The 15,097-nt window shown below is 40.3% G+C and overlaps 1 protein-coding gene across 4 annotated transcripts in view; it reads left to right on the forward strand.

Moving 5' to 3' along the window:
* Positions 1 to 14,810, forward strand: part of LOC310752084 (solute carrier family 9 member C1-like) — a 59,293-nt gene extending 44,483 nt beyond the window's left edge. The window contains exons 22-27 of one of the 4 annotated variants that reach the window (XM_083591807.1): positions 3,181 to 3,357; positions 5,005 to 5,142; positions 9,590 to 9,775; positions 11,640 to 11,763; positions 12,165 to 12,226; positions 13,749 to 14,810. In XM_083591807.1, the coding sequence (XP_083447933.1) occupies positions 3,181 to 3,357; positions 5,005 to 5,142; positions 9,590 to 9,775; positions 11,640 to 11,763; positions 12,165 to 12,226; positions 13,749 to 13,793 (732 nt within the window). In that variant the 3' untranslated portion in view covers positions 13,794 to 14,810. The other 3 variants (XM_083591809.1, XM_083591806.1, XM_083591808.1) reach the window with 3 other exon arrangements.
* Positions 14,811 to 15,097: the final 287 nt, after the last annotated feature.

The raw sequence follows: 15,097 nt of genomic DNA on the forward strand, positions 1-15,097 counted from the left end.
AGTAATGATAGCAATTTCGTCTCCCCTTCATATACAGCTTTCAGATAAAAAGGACAAAATACCTTAGTTCACCTCAGCAGGAAAAAAATAGTAAAATAACAGTAAATTACTTTTAGACTTTCATCACCTAATTTTTTGCTTTGCCTGGAGAAGTCTTTTTCCTCCTCAGCTTTTCTGAATTTATAATAATAAAGAAGGTTATGATTAATTTGCGGATAAAGTAACCTTTCTACAAATGTACCCTACTCAATAAATGAACAAGCTGCTTACATTAATTAAAGTAATGTCATCCTGTGCCCAAATTGCTTGTGCTAATAAGGCAAATTGGCAACAGCAAGCATTAAGCGTGATTAGTCATATGTATCTAATGTCATCACCAGTGCCTATAATTGTCTGCATAGAGAGAATTTCACATCTGTTTTAAATCATTTGTATGGTCTCTGAAAATGATGTTCATTCCTGTATTACATGAAATACATTCTTCAGATCTTGTGTTGCATCATAAAATTGGTTCATAATTTAAAACACAAATTACTGGATACTGAAATGGATAGTACTTTTATTTAGACCTATAGCCTGCTAAATGCTCAGGAATTCCAAGCAGGTAGTAACTTTATAAAATAAGACCAGTGAGACAAGAGTTAAGAAATTCAGCTATATGTGAACTATATGCTTATCCCAAGCCTGCCAGACCCCATAGGGAAATTGTCAGTAATAGCTGTGGTGCTGAAGGAGGTACTCTCTTTTTTATACAGTGGTACCTCAGGTTACAGACACTTCAGGTTACAGACGCTTCAGGTTACAGACTCCGCTAACCCAGAAATAGTACCTCGGGTTAAGAACTTTGCTTCAGGATGAGAACAGAAATTGTTCAGTGGTGGCGCAGCAGCAGCGGGAGGCTCCATTAGCTAAAGTGGTGCTTCAGGTTCAGAACGGACCTCTGGAACGAATTAAGTTCTTAACCTGAGTACCACTGTACATCATTGCTTAACAGGTTGTAGTGCTTGGAAACAGTAGAGAACACTCCAGTTTGCAAGCAGTAGTTGTGCACAAGAGAGACGTGCCTTTGCAGGACAGTAGAATATCTGCTAGAGCTGGGCAAGGCCTCTCTGATTTGGTTCGGGGCAGTGTTGTTTAGTCGTTTAGTTGTGTCCGACTCTTCGTGACCCCATGGACCAGAGCATGCCAGGCACTCCTGTCTTCCACTGCCTCCCGCAGTTTGGTCAAACTCATGTTGATAGCTTCAAGAACACTGTCCAACCATCTCGTCCTCTGTCGTCCCCTTCTCCTTGTGCCCTCCATCTTTCCCAACATCAGGGTCTTTTCCAGGGAGTCTTCTCTTCTCATGAGGTGGCCAAAATATTGGAGTCTCAGCTTCAGGATCTGTCCTTCCAGTGAGCACTCAGGGCTGATTTCCTTCAGAATGGATAGATTTGATCTTCTTGCAGTCCATGGGACTCTCAAGAGTCTTCCCTGTTTGGTGGAGATATGTTTGGACTCACAGCAACCTAATTCAGAGTCCAAATCAAGATTCAGAAATCTGAATCTTGCATTCCCCATTGACTTGCATTGGGAACCCAAAATGGTAACCCCCCCCCCCCCACATAAGTGCATGAAAATTGTAGACGTATTAGCCCCTTAAAAGAAAATTTACTCTGCTAGATCTCAGACATATAGATCCAGTGTGTTTCATGCTAGCTATGTTTAGTTTGCATGGTCTTTAACATTTTGAAAAAAATAATTGAGTGCTCAATCCTGCCAAATCTCATGCACCAGTTTTGCTTGCTCTATTAAGATATTTTTAATAAAAAAAATGATTAAAGGGTGCAACTCCATCTCTCAGGCACCTAAGTAAAAAAAAACAGACACCCTAGCCAGAACATCTCCCAAGTGCAGAGCTGAATTACTTCACTGAAAGACAGTGAGGAAGATCCTTCTGTACGTGGATACAAAGCCTGACGTTAAAGAACAGAATTTGGGGTGTAGAGGTTGGAAAACAGTAGAAAAGTGAGGAAATTAGATATGCCCATATCTGTTCACAGTGTCCATTTCAAATTTTGTGTGGGAGGCCAGTGCCCAAAGAACTTGGAGGGCTTTGGTGCATTGTGCACATGTATGGACAGGAAATCACCATATTTTTAAAATAAAACTGGAAACTAGGGGAAATACAAACATTTTCTGTCAGCCAACCCAGAAGTTTCCCAAATGGTCACACCTCCCCCTCTGATTCATAGTGGGCAGCCATATTGGACTTCATTTTACCTATTTTTTAAGTCTTTGGCAGCCCCACTACTCTCTATGGAGGTACAGATATCACTGCTGCTGAGGAAGACTTGCAATGTGAGAAACAGTTGACTCAGCTCAAATCTTCTCACTTTGCAGTCCAGAGATACATCATAATGTTGGTCTTATGGCTCTAGCATAACCTAATTTTGGAATTGGAGCAGGAGGGTCATGTCCCTTCTGTTAAGCACAAGATCTCCAATTGGACAATCTTAAAGAATGAGTTACATAAGGCAAATACCATCTAACTTCATAAGAAGGAGCTAAAGAATTTAGCCAAAAGTATGAAAGCCACCATTTGATAGCAAGCAGAACATGTTTCAGAGATGGCTAGCTGGTGTTACCAATGTATCTACATATGTGTTTAAACGGTGCAAGAAATGTGAATCTTGACATGGTCAGCATTTACATGTAGTTGCATTTGTGTGAGAAGAGAAATAAAGATGTATTTATTATTTTTAAGTAAACTTCAATGAGTTCCTTTTGAACACAGTATGACTTACCTCAGCATTAACATGTATAGAATTGCAGTCTTAGTATTGTACTTTTCTGAAAATGTAGCAAGTGTAGATTCTGAAAGCTATTACTGGAACAAGGGTGGAATTCAGGTAGCGCTCAGGCAGTCTTCCCATCAGTTTAAGGATTTCTCCTTGCGCGATGTAACATCCTCCTCCCCATCCCCTTCACCCCTCAACTCTGCTCTAGTGTCCCCCACGCCCTTTGGAGCAGATCTGGGTACAGCATGGGGTGAGAGTAGGGAAATCCCATTGGGTATGCAGAAGTCGTTTCGCCTGTGCAATTATTCAGTTGAATGCTGCCAAAGATCTCCAGCAGATCTTACTTTTTTTCTATCTGAGATTAAATATTGTTTTCCTTCATTTAAAAATTGTTTACTAGCTTTCTGGTTCCATTCCTCGTTATGGAGTTAGCAAAGAAGCTTTTAAAGAAATCCGCGCACGTCTTCCAATCACTTCCTATACAGACTACCTGGTTGCTGGGGCTATAATAGGAGAACTCAACTGCTTGACGAAGCAAGAAATGGAGTATAGTGTTACATGTGAAACTGCTGTGCAGGTTGGAGAATTCTGCTTTCCAATATGTTACATTAAATTCATTTTGCTTAATAATTGGCAATAGATTTAAACTAGAGCGGAAGTGAAATTCTGTGTATTAGTGAAACCTGGTTTTTTACATTTTAATCCAGTTTTGAATTTGGGAATTCTTACAAATTTTGTCTTACAACATGAGAACATAACCAGCATTCACTTCTCACTGTGGCCAACCAGATGACTATGGGAAGCCCACTAGGAGGACATGAGGACAATAGTACTTTCATGCTCTTGATTTCCAGCAACTACTACTCAAAGGTGTATTGCATCTGACACTGGGGGTAATAATAGACTTCAAGACTAGCTGACAGTGACAACCTTATTCTCCATGAGTTTATGTAATCCCCTATTAAAGCAGTGCAAGTTGATTGCCATCACTACATCTTGTAGTAGCAAATTCCATAAATTTTTCTATGTGCTTTGCGAAGTAGCATTTCCAATTTTCTGTCGTGAATCTTCCAACATTCCGCTTAATTGGATGATCCCCTAGTAATATGAGAGAGAAACATCTCTTTCTCCACATGGTGATAATTACCAGAGTTAAAGGAATGATGGGAATTATGGTACATCTGGAGGGTGCCACTTGGTTATCCCTACTGACATGAAAGTTGGGGAAATGGACACAACAGCAAAAGCAGCTAATGAAATTTTGAATTTAGGCTTAAAACAATAAAAACTTTGAACCGAGTCAAATTAGAACTGTATACAAGAGTGGAAGATCTTGAAAATCGCAGTAATCAACCTGAGAATCCTGCATTTAATCAGAAGAGGTTTCTAGTGAAGTAACAGAGCTGTATGAAAGCAGCCATCAAAAGCATCTGCAAAAGCAAAGTGTATTGTACATAGAAGCAGAAATTACCAGGCAATGTGTTTTTCTTTTTAGCAGAAAGGAAAGATTTGGAGCATAAACATAAGTAATGTAACTATGTACAGTTAATAGACAAAAGGAAAGGATTGGAAACACTGGAAATTATGCTGTGGAGAATAGCAGTAGTGATAGACCTTACCTTCAGTGGTGGCAGCACTGCAGCGACACCAGCAGTGATTTGATCTACTGTAGCACCTGCCTGCAAGCCACCCACCATCTTGATAGTCCCACAATGCCTGAGTGCAGCTGTATCCAGAGGTTATTGCTGATGGGATCCAAAGAATCACACAGCTACCTCCATTCATCAAAGAGGTGTTTGGGTTTCCTACACAGTGACCCTCTATTCTAGGAGGCAAATTGCTTTTGAAATTGAGGAGACGTAGCAATATCCTCACTGGGTATGCCTAACATTTTTGTAAGCCTTTGAATCCCAACTACCAAGAGGAATCCTGACAGCAGAAACAATTGTCCCATTGCTATAATGTTCAAATTGGCCCCAGAAGGGTATGGTTTAAAGCAGCAACTTTTCTCTCGTGCGATAATTCTTAAGAAATTTAATTTAAATACAGAAATGTCTCTTTCCCCCTAGGAATATATAATTTAAATGAAATGTAACAAGAATTTTAATTGTGCAGAATTTATCTTCTTTCTTAGAATGTAGCACTCAAAATGTTTGGAAATATGCAAACACCGTTGCTTTGATTAAAGGTTATAATTTCTCATTTTCTTGCTTTATTTTTTCAGACATGTTTTATCTCTATAGATGATTTGCTAGAAGCTTTTGATAAGTTTTTGGAACCCCCCTCCCTAGAATATAAAATATGGCTGAAACTTGCTCTTGATATCGCTCTCAGAACTTTCAAGGAAAACCTTCCTAACCAGGTAGGCACATGTGTTCTTGCATGTGTAATATGTAATACATTTCTGTGTTGTCTGCAGTCACACACAAAAAAACCGTATAGAAATCTACATCTTAAATTTATGTGAGACAATTAGGCATATTTAACTGGTCAGTATTTTACCAATTTTGCAGTGAGTGGCTCCTCCCACTAAAATCAGGCAAAATCACCCTAGTGAGGGTGAATTTTGGAGAATGCGTAGAACAGGCATAGGCAAACTCAGCTCACCAGATGTTTTGGGCCTACAACTCCCATCATCCCTAGCTAACAGGACCAGTGGTCAGGGATGAGGGGAGTTGTAGTCCCAAAACATCTGGAGGGCTGAGTTTGCCTATGCCTGGCGTAGAAGGTGGACACCAGAAGAAAAGCCAGTTCAGGTCAGGGCTCAGAGCTGAACATAGGGAGACTTGATGCTGTTGGACAGAAGCCCCCAGAGGAACCTTCTGGACCACTAAGACCTATCGGGCCAGACCCCAGACTCTAGAGGAACCTTCCCTGAGCCTGAAGAACCAAAAGCTTCACAGTGCACATCGTCAATCCAGCAGTGTAAGGAGTGTACCAGGAGGGAGGCTGTGGATCAGAGGAGTGTCCCCCTTCAGGTCAGAGGGTTCACCCTTTTAAGGTGCTGAAGTTTTCTGCAAGGGGGTGGAGCCTAGAGGCGTTCCCCTCCCAGTCTTCATTGGAACATGTTGCTCACTTGGATCTATCTGTGGTCCAGCAACCTTTTTATTCTCACAACTCTGAAATAGGTTGGGCGGAGATACTGTACTGGCCAAAGGTCATCCATCCTCAGTGAGCTTCATGACTGAATGGGGATTTGAACCTATTGTCTCCCCAGTTCTATTCTATACTGGATTATCTAGAGGAGTTAGACCATGACTTTTGTTGTTGTTGTTTAGTCGTTTAGTCGTGTCCGACTCTTCGTGACCCCATGGACCAGAGCACGCTAGGCACTTCTGTCTTCCACTGCCTCCCGCAGTTTGGTCAAACTCATGCTGGTAGCTTCGAAGACACTATCCAACCATCTCGTCCTCTGTCGTCCTCTTCTCCTTGTGCCCTCCATCTTTCCCAGCATCAGCGTCTTTTCCGGGGAGTCTTCTCTTCTCATGAGGTGGCCAAAGTATTGGAGCCTCAGCTTCACGATCTGTCCTTCCAGTGAGCACTCAGGGCTGATTTCTTTAAGAATGGATAGGTTTGATCTTCTTGCAGTCCATGGGACTCTCAAGAGTCTCCTCCAGCACCATAATTCAAAAGCATCAATTCTTCGGCGATCAGCCTTCTTTATGTGTTTTTTTTTTAAAGTAATATTTATTAAAGGTTTTTTAAAATTATAAAAAAGAAAAAACAGAAAAAAGAAATAGACAAAACAGAAAAATAGAAAGAAAAAATACATCCATCATTCTCAAATTTTTAACGTTCATTACCTTCTTTCTTTGACCTCCTCCTCCTCCCCTTTCTTGTATCCTGGTTAATAATTATCACAGCAAATCCTTTCCATAGTTCACAATATTTTGTCCTTACATTATCTTAATCTATTTTCATCTTGTCTTATAGCAAACCTTAAAACTTAAAACTTAAATCTTATTTTTACCAACTTCTCATAACCATATCATTAACCTAATTCTTTAAACATTTTTACTAGAACCAAGTAGTTCCATTTCAACATTTTTCTAACATTCATCAATTATTTTAAAACAGTCCTAATGACAAAATAAAAAAAAAGTAAAACAATCCAATCTTCATCCAGCGTCCCTTCCTCCTGGTCCCGGATTTTGTCAGTCCTTTTTGTCCCATTAATCTAGCGCATTAACCTGGTATCCTTATGTCCGAGGCCCTCAAGTCTCTTCCATGTCCCCTCCGTGACTCTTCTTCATATTTTCCTTTCACTCGTGGGAACTCCAGCTTAGTAATGTTTTTGACCCTTTTCAGCAGATCAGCCCCATTTCCATAGTCCAGACTAAACTCCATGTGATGTTTAAACACCTGTTTCAGATTCCCTCCAAAATTAAGAGCCCCCACAGCTCCAAACATCTGACGGCCCAACCAAACTTTCTCTTTCCAAATCTGGTTTTTTCCAAATTCATTTATCAAATCCAAAGGCTCATAATCCTGCAGGGCCGCAACTCCCTCCATTTCTGGCACCCAGGATTCAGCAATATCCTCTTCTCTCATCTGTCCTGTCATAGCACACTCCTGTTTTACTTCCTGGGTAGGCTCCATGTAGTTTCCTACTGCCTGTTCAAAATTTCTGGCTGCATTAGTCATCAAATCCGTCTTCTCGCTTAGCTGGTCCAATAGGGCATTTATTTTACAGAAAGCACCCAACCGAGCTTCTGAAAACATTGTTCTACAAGGTCACAAGTCCTTTCCCACGATTGTAATCTGTAACAGCTGCAAGCTCCTGAAGTTGGTTACAATTTCACAGTCTCCCTCTAGGGGGAAAACTTCTGTTTCTTCTTTCTTTTAAGAGCAATAGCAACAAAGTTTATTTTTTAAGATATTCAGTCAATATTTGTTCCTTTGAAATGCGAAAGGAAGCAATGGAATCCCTATGTTATTTTTCTTTTAGCTGTCTGTCAAAAACATTTGTCTCTGGTCAATGAGCTTCAAACGTCAGTCCTGACACTCCACTCCAGGATCAGGATGGTGGAAAGTTACTTTACTTTAAACTCACTTCTGCAGGTTTAAACAGTCCAAAAAGAGATCCCCCTTCTTCTCCTGCTACCGAAGGGGGGTTCCACGATTTTAAATGATGAAAGCCAATCCTTTAAAAGTAATTTTCTAAGCTCTAGTTTACGTTGTCTTTGCTTTATTCTGACTACAAAGAAACGGAAGGCTGACTTCCTGTTTAGACCTTCCCGTTTCAGTACCAAATTGAGGTAAATTTTGAGTCCAATTCCTCTCTACTGGCCAGTCCTTATTTAAAATCCAATTGTTCGAGTTTTAAGTACTCACGGGTGATTCTTTAGATGCCAAATTGTCCCAGGAAAAAGGCAGCGCTCTCCAGCAACAGCTATGCGGCTTCACTCCACGGAAAAAGCAGTAGACTTACAGCACCGCGCCACATCCCCCTCTTCGCTTCGGAGCCCGTTAATGGGTTCCTTTGCGGGTTGGGGGGCGCTAAAGGTGCCCGCCGAGTCCCATGGTCACAGGCTTCATCCGCCTGTGATTTTTTAAAGGGTCCCCGCTTCGCCGTAGCAGAAACGACCCGTTTCGCACGGAGCTGGTCCCTCCAGTTCAGAGGGAGTCCGCCATTACCGATGGCGCCATCCCGGAAGTCCAGCTCTCACTTCCATACATCACTACTGGGAAAACCATAGCTTTTACTATACGGACCTTTGTTGGCAAGGTGATTAATTCATAACTTGCTTACGGTTGTTGGAATTGTGCAGCTTAATACTAGAAAAAAGCATAACTTCAATCAACTATGGTGTTTGAACTGAAATGTTGATTGGCATTAAAATGTCTAAAACTGACATACAATAAAGGGAAAGTAAAATGGAATATGTGAATTTTTTTTGTCTTGGATTAAATAATTGGGTTAATACGATGGCACACCAAGGTTGTTACACATAGTAGGTAACTAACTAAATTGTTGTTACAGCTGAAATGGTGTAATCAAGGTTGTGTAGGGGTGTGGATTTGTTTGCTCATCATTTTAGATTGTCTGACTGGATTGTTGTGTAAAACTTCCATTTTAAACTTTGTTAATAAAAGTTGTCTAAACCACTGAGCCTCTTGGGCTTGCCAATCAGAATGTAGGCGGTTCAAATCCCCACGACAGGGTGAGCTCCCGTTGCTTATTCCCAGGTCCTGCCAACCTAGCAGTTCGAAAGTACGCCAAAAAGTGCAAGTAGATAAATAGGTACCACTCGGCGGAAAGGTAAACGGCGTTTCCGTGCACTGCTCTGGTTTTGGTGTTCCGTTGCGCCAGAAGCGGCTTAGTCATGCTGGCCACATGACCTGGAAAAACTGGCTGCAGACAAATGCCTGCTCCCATGGCCTCTAAAGCGAGATGAGCGCCGCAACCCCAGAGTCGTCTGTGACTGGACTTAACTGTCAGGGGTCCTTTACCTTTACCTTTTTAATAAAAGCATAATGAAGGGATAACTAAGTAGAATACATTCAAAACTATCAACTTGAAAACTAACTGCTTATGCTGGGCAATCTTTTACATGATTTACTTGCTTAGCGAACAGGCCAAGGAAATAATGAAGGTAAGTACACATACCTCCATTTACCAAGTCATATTGTCATATGCAACAATATAAAACAGAAAGCCTAACAACACCACTAAATAAAATGTATAGACTTACCAATGCTAGACTGATTTTCTTTGAGCTATTTAAAGTTTAAGCCACTATACTCATATCATATTTCAACTTCTATAAACAATTGCAGAAACTGTATCATATGACTTTTCATTGTAGGACTGGAATTACAAGATGTGTGTGCAACTTTCTAATATTTATTTGCTGGATGTACCAAACCACACCAAATGTGACATTTTTGATGGGAGTATGGATGAGGTCATTCTTGTACACGGAACTGTTCTAGATTGTCAACTAGGGCAGCGTTACTATGCACCATTTCTTTTACCTAAAACCTGCCATCAGGTAAGGATGTTTGCCCTCTAATTCATAGTATATCTTCAGCACTGGAAAGAGGGGAAAGAAGAGGAAAAGAGTAGTCTTTGGTGTTCCCAAGTATTTTTTTAAACAAAATAAAATGGTTACCAGAGCTGTTCTATTTTAGTGTTACATTGGGACAGTTGTTGGCTTGTACAGAATGAAATAAATAAATAAACACACATACACACACACACACACACACGCACACGCACCAATTTAGAAAACAGCTTGGATAAGGAACTTGTGTCACTGTTATTAGTTATATCATCGGTATCTTTGAATGAATGTTCACAACACGTGTTAAACTACAATCCCTAGATTGCCTTTAATTGCAACATTAACTTCCCTCAAAAAAGCTATTATACATGAGGTCCTCTAATACACAGAAAAATACTGTATTTGCCGTGACACAGGTAGGACTATGCATGCAGGTAAGCAAGTTTCTGCATCTACATCCTTAGCTGTATCTGGTACATAGAAATGTGCTTCCTGCCACTTGATAGCAGCCACAGCTACTTTGTAGTGTGTTCTAGGGTTTGAAGCTGCATGCAAAAATGCATGCTGTTGTAAACATAGTTAGATTGGGGGCATGTTTTCTGTGATTTTCTAAAATACAAGCTAAAGGTAAAGGACCCCTGACAGTTAAGTCCAGTCGCAGATGACTCTGGGGTTGCAGCGCTCATCTCGCTTTACTGGCTGAGGGAGCTGGCGTTTGTCCACAGACAGTTTTTCTAGCGAAACTAGAACAGCGCACAGAAATGCTGTTTACCTTCCCGCCAGAGCAGTACCTATTTATCAACTTGCACATTTTGGCGTGCTTTTGAGCTGCTAGGTGGTCAGGAGCTGGGACCGAGCAACGGGGGCTCACCCTGTCACGGGGATTCGAACCGCCGACCTTCTGATCAGCAAGCCCAAGAGGCTGAGTGGTTTAGACCACAGCGACACCTTGTCTCTAAAACACAGCAGTGGTATTTCCTGAAGGGAAAACATCTGGACCCCCACAACTTGAAAACTATTGCACACGAAAATTAACAGCTGTACATGTATTTGTCTTGGAAGACAATAAAATTTGTAAGAAAAGAAAAAACCATTTCACACCCGAAATTAAAATCCCTAGACCGTCTCCCCCACCTTTATTAATGCAGATTTTCTACTGCTGGGGAAATTAATAGATGTGAAAATGCCAAAGCCTATTTCAAAGTGGAAATTTTTTGAATTTGTTTCTGACATGTTATGTGTCATTTATTGAGTTGAGGGCTTCTCTCTTGTCATGCCCCTCAGTTCTGGTTTGTCACTGCTGAGCACATCTCAGCCATTTTATTTCCAGGAGCAGCCATGAGAAGATTGTTGCTGTACCTTTCTCTGGCAACTGGAGGGATAGCATCAGTCAGGGAAGCTTGTGTGACAAAAATTTTACTTATCCACACACAAGAGGAAGTCATTAGCAGATTCAGAGGAAACTCAGGGTTTACAGAAGTACAAAAAAAGGCTTTAGACAAAAATCCTAATTGGGGAAAAATCATAAAATTCATGAGTGTCTGGGGTACAAGGGTGAGATATCATGCTACTGCGTCTTGAGAAAATATAGTAAGAGAGTATGTGGAAATATTAAGCCCAAACATGCCTCTTGATAATTTTGTGTGTTGAGAGGGTGAGTTGTGGCTCTCCTTATTGAGTATTATTAAAATTAAATTTAAAATTGTACTGAGCCATTATTGTGCTCAGCTTAATTTAACTTTTATGTAGAAGCTATGAAGAAGGCTGCTGCCTGGATGAGGTGTTATTCCATTTTGTATTAAGCTCAGATGAATTAATTTCAAAAATAACGATTACCATGGCAATATTCTAGGTACAAGGCACTGCATCATCAACAAAACTGCTGGTTGTACGAAGTTCAGAGCAAGGAGCACGAAAGAACCCTGCAGCATCCTCAAGCAGCACTGAGGGCCACTATCATACATCTCGGCGACCTGGTATGAAACTCAAACTCTCAGCCATGCTGGAAGAGGAGAATGGAGCAGGGAGGGAGGACATAAAATTGGCAGTACTCCTCATAGGAGTTGCATGGGAGATAGGAGGAGGAATTGGCCAGAATTGCCTCCCCTCCTCTAGCGTGCCTCCTCTGTTGGATCTCAGTTCCTTTCATGAATGAAAGAAGCCTGTCCATTCCTAGATGGGACACACTGGATTCAGCCACAATAAACAGGATAGTTAAAGTCTTCTTACAGGGATTTAATTTCCTGTGAAAATTTACAAAATAACGGGCGAATGTAAACAAGATAAATTTGAAAAAGTTCTGTATTTTAATATTGTATAGGGTTTTTTCTAATTCCCCAAAATTCATGCAAGTTTTAAAGCCCTTTAAACTTTACAGCTGCCTTGGGACATGTTTTTGGAATGAATCTTTCCAGTCCAAGTACAATAAACTCTGATTTGGTAAGTATAAGTGTATATTAAATGTAAACCAAATTTGATTCTTACACCTTCAGTGTTGCTCCAAACCAAATAAGGATTTGGAGTTGCTTGCATGAAAGGCTCCTGTTTCCGTTCTTCCCCTTTTTCTTTCTTGCCTTCTATACCTGTAGGGGCATATGATATTATTTTTAATACAGCAGTCTCATGCAAGAGCAGTTCGGCGGAAAAGAAAGGGAGGGGCAAGGCAGCAGCAAGATGCATTTGTGCACCAGCAGAGCCACACCAGGGAGTACATTGCAAAGCTAATGTAGGGTCATTCCTTTAGTTAGAAGAACAGTGGGATAGAGGCAAGTTGAAATGTTTAATTCAGAGCAGGGTACTTTCTGGACACAATGTCAACATTTAACACACAATTCATTTGAGATAATAAATACATGAAATACCACATTTAGGAGGCAGGCATTATTCAAACTGGAAACTACTGCAGTCCTTGCTTATGCAAAGGGAATTCAAGCCAGCATGTTAAATTACTAAGACAATTGCTTATTTGTAATGGCAACTAGCAAAATTGAAATACTAGGTTTCTATAATGCAGGATGTGTAAACTTAAATAATTGAGCCTGCAATGCTATATGATGAATCTGTGCCCTCAGTGTCACTGGAGTGCAACTCTTGTTATCCCTGAGCATTAGCTGTGCTACCTGGGTCTAATAGGCGTTGGGAGTCCAACATCATCTAGGCAGCCACAAGTTTCCCACCCCTTCTATACTCCTGTACCTAGGAGTAAGACCCACTGAACTCAGTGTGACTTACTCCACAGTATAAATGCAGGCATAAAAATTTCATAAAGTGGAATAATGCAAAATATTCTTTGGGTTCTTAGTGACCAAAGTATCTAAAGTCTGGTAGTGTAGCACGGTTCTCTTTTTTGGGCTGTTAATAGGAGGCCTTCCATAAAATGAATAGGTTGGACTAGATCAGAGGTAGTCAGCCTTTTTATACCTACTGCCCACTAATGCATCTTTCTTGATGGTAAAATTTCCTTACCACCCACCAGTGCTGCAGTAACATGTGCCGTAGAACCCCCTACCGCCCACCTGGAATCCTGAAATGCCCACTAGTGGGCGGTAGGGACCAGGTTGACTACCCCTGGACTAGATGGTCCTTGGGTCCCTTTCAACTCTACAAGTCTATGATTCCACCATCTGCTTTCCTGATAAGACTGCATAAGTAGCTGCAGTATGTTCCATCCTTGAGTTTTAGATATGTAGGGGGGAAACAAGAGAGACTGATTCAAAAGGTCCTGGTTTATCAACAATGTGATAATTGATCAGTTTCAAATCTTTCATTTGGGTATATGAAAAAAGAGTCACACCTACTTAAATCTGATGGATCTCACTTCACTACCAGGTGACTAGTCTGAAAATAAACAAGTGTCTAGTAATCTAGTAATTGTAATAATTCATTTATTAAATTAGATGTTTATTATACTGTATGGAAAATGTAGCTGAGACATTTGACCATGTAATTTTCTCTTTTACAGGAGTATACATATTTAAGCTCAAAAAACCCCAAAGTGAAAAAATAATGAGAAACACATGTCATGTTACAGCACCAGAGAGCAAGGATATGAGGTTTTGTAGAGAAACAAGCTTAAGTGTTAAATATCAGCTTGCTGATGGAGCCAGGTTTTTTTTATTAGTTAGCCTTTGTTCTGTGAAAGATTTAAAGTTATACAAAATTTGGCTTAGACGTAAGTGCTGGCAAAACAGCACTGTCCATGTATGCACACTAATCTAGACTGTTCAAACTGTTATTAGTTTATCTGATCTTATTTCAGCTGTTGTAATTTGTGTAATAAATTTTAAACTAATTTATGCCTCAATAGAATTCAGACAAACACAGCAATAACAATGCCCATTGATATTGTTTTCAGAATTATTTACCTTTTGATACATGCACAAGTCTGACTGTTTATAGCCACTGATGCTGGCCTCGTGAAGAGTTACAAAGTCACATTGTCTACAACCACCACAAATATCCTTGGAGCAGATTGCTTTTAAAAGGAGTTAATATACATCACTTGAAAGTGTTTTCAGAAGGTAAACAAACTCTCTGAGAGAGGGAGGTATTTTGTGCCACTACGTATCATGTGGAATGAAAGCAAAAGGAAGCCATGCTCACTCCATGGGAGGGGGGAAGGCGTGCTCCTTTTAGGTACATCAGGATTCGGTAGTCATGAATTAACGAACAATTTTTTTTTTTAACAAGATGCATCCTGTAATTTAATTTAAAAAACAGATACTTTTACTCAACTCTGAAGCAAGGATAACCCATCAGCGCACGTTATCTCCCTGTTGTGCACACATGCACTAAAAAGATCCCAAGTAATCCGTTAAGTGGACTTTGTTGATCCTATAAATCTTTATTTGAAAGTAAATTCCACTGAGTTTAGGATTGATACCTCAGACTTGCATCCTGAAAAGTATGAGCTGAATTCAATTCTAGCTTACTCCAACACTTTGAAAGGAACATACTGAAATGGAAAGTTTTCGTTTGTGTTTTATACAGCAAAAAGGGGCCTGTTCACTTACTACTCAGTGGGGGGGGGGGGATTAAAATTTGGAGATACTTAATCCTGCTCCTCACTTGGCAAAGTTTATCACTTGAAAACTTTGGTGTAATTACCTGGGGATGCAGCTGCAACTAGTAAACATTTTCACTTTGCAAACATTTACAAGTTGGAGAACAATTTAGAAGAGTTGATGATTAAATCCATTGTGGCATACAAGGTGCCAATACTCATAACTAACCAAATGAATTCGTTTCTTTGAAAAAAGCAAAGATGCTATGAGCATTAAAGCATTGGATTTAAACTCTCTTTCTACTGTA

The sequence above is a fragment of the Podarcis filfolensis genome, assembly GCF_964270895.1.
Source record: "Podarcis filfolensis genome assembly, chromosome: 1".
Classification (NCBI taxonomy): domain Eukaryota; kingdom Metazoa; phylum Chordata; class Lepidosauria; order Squamata; family Lacertidae; genus Podarcis; species Podarcis filfolensis.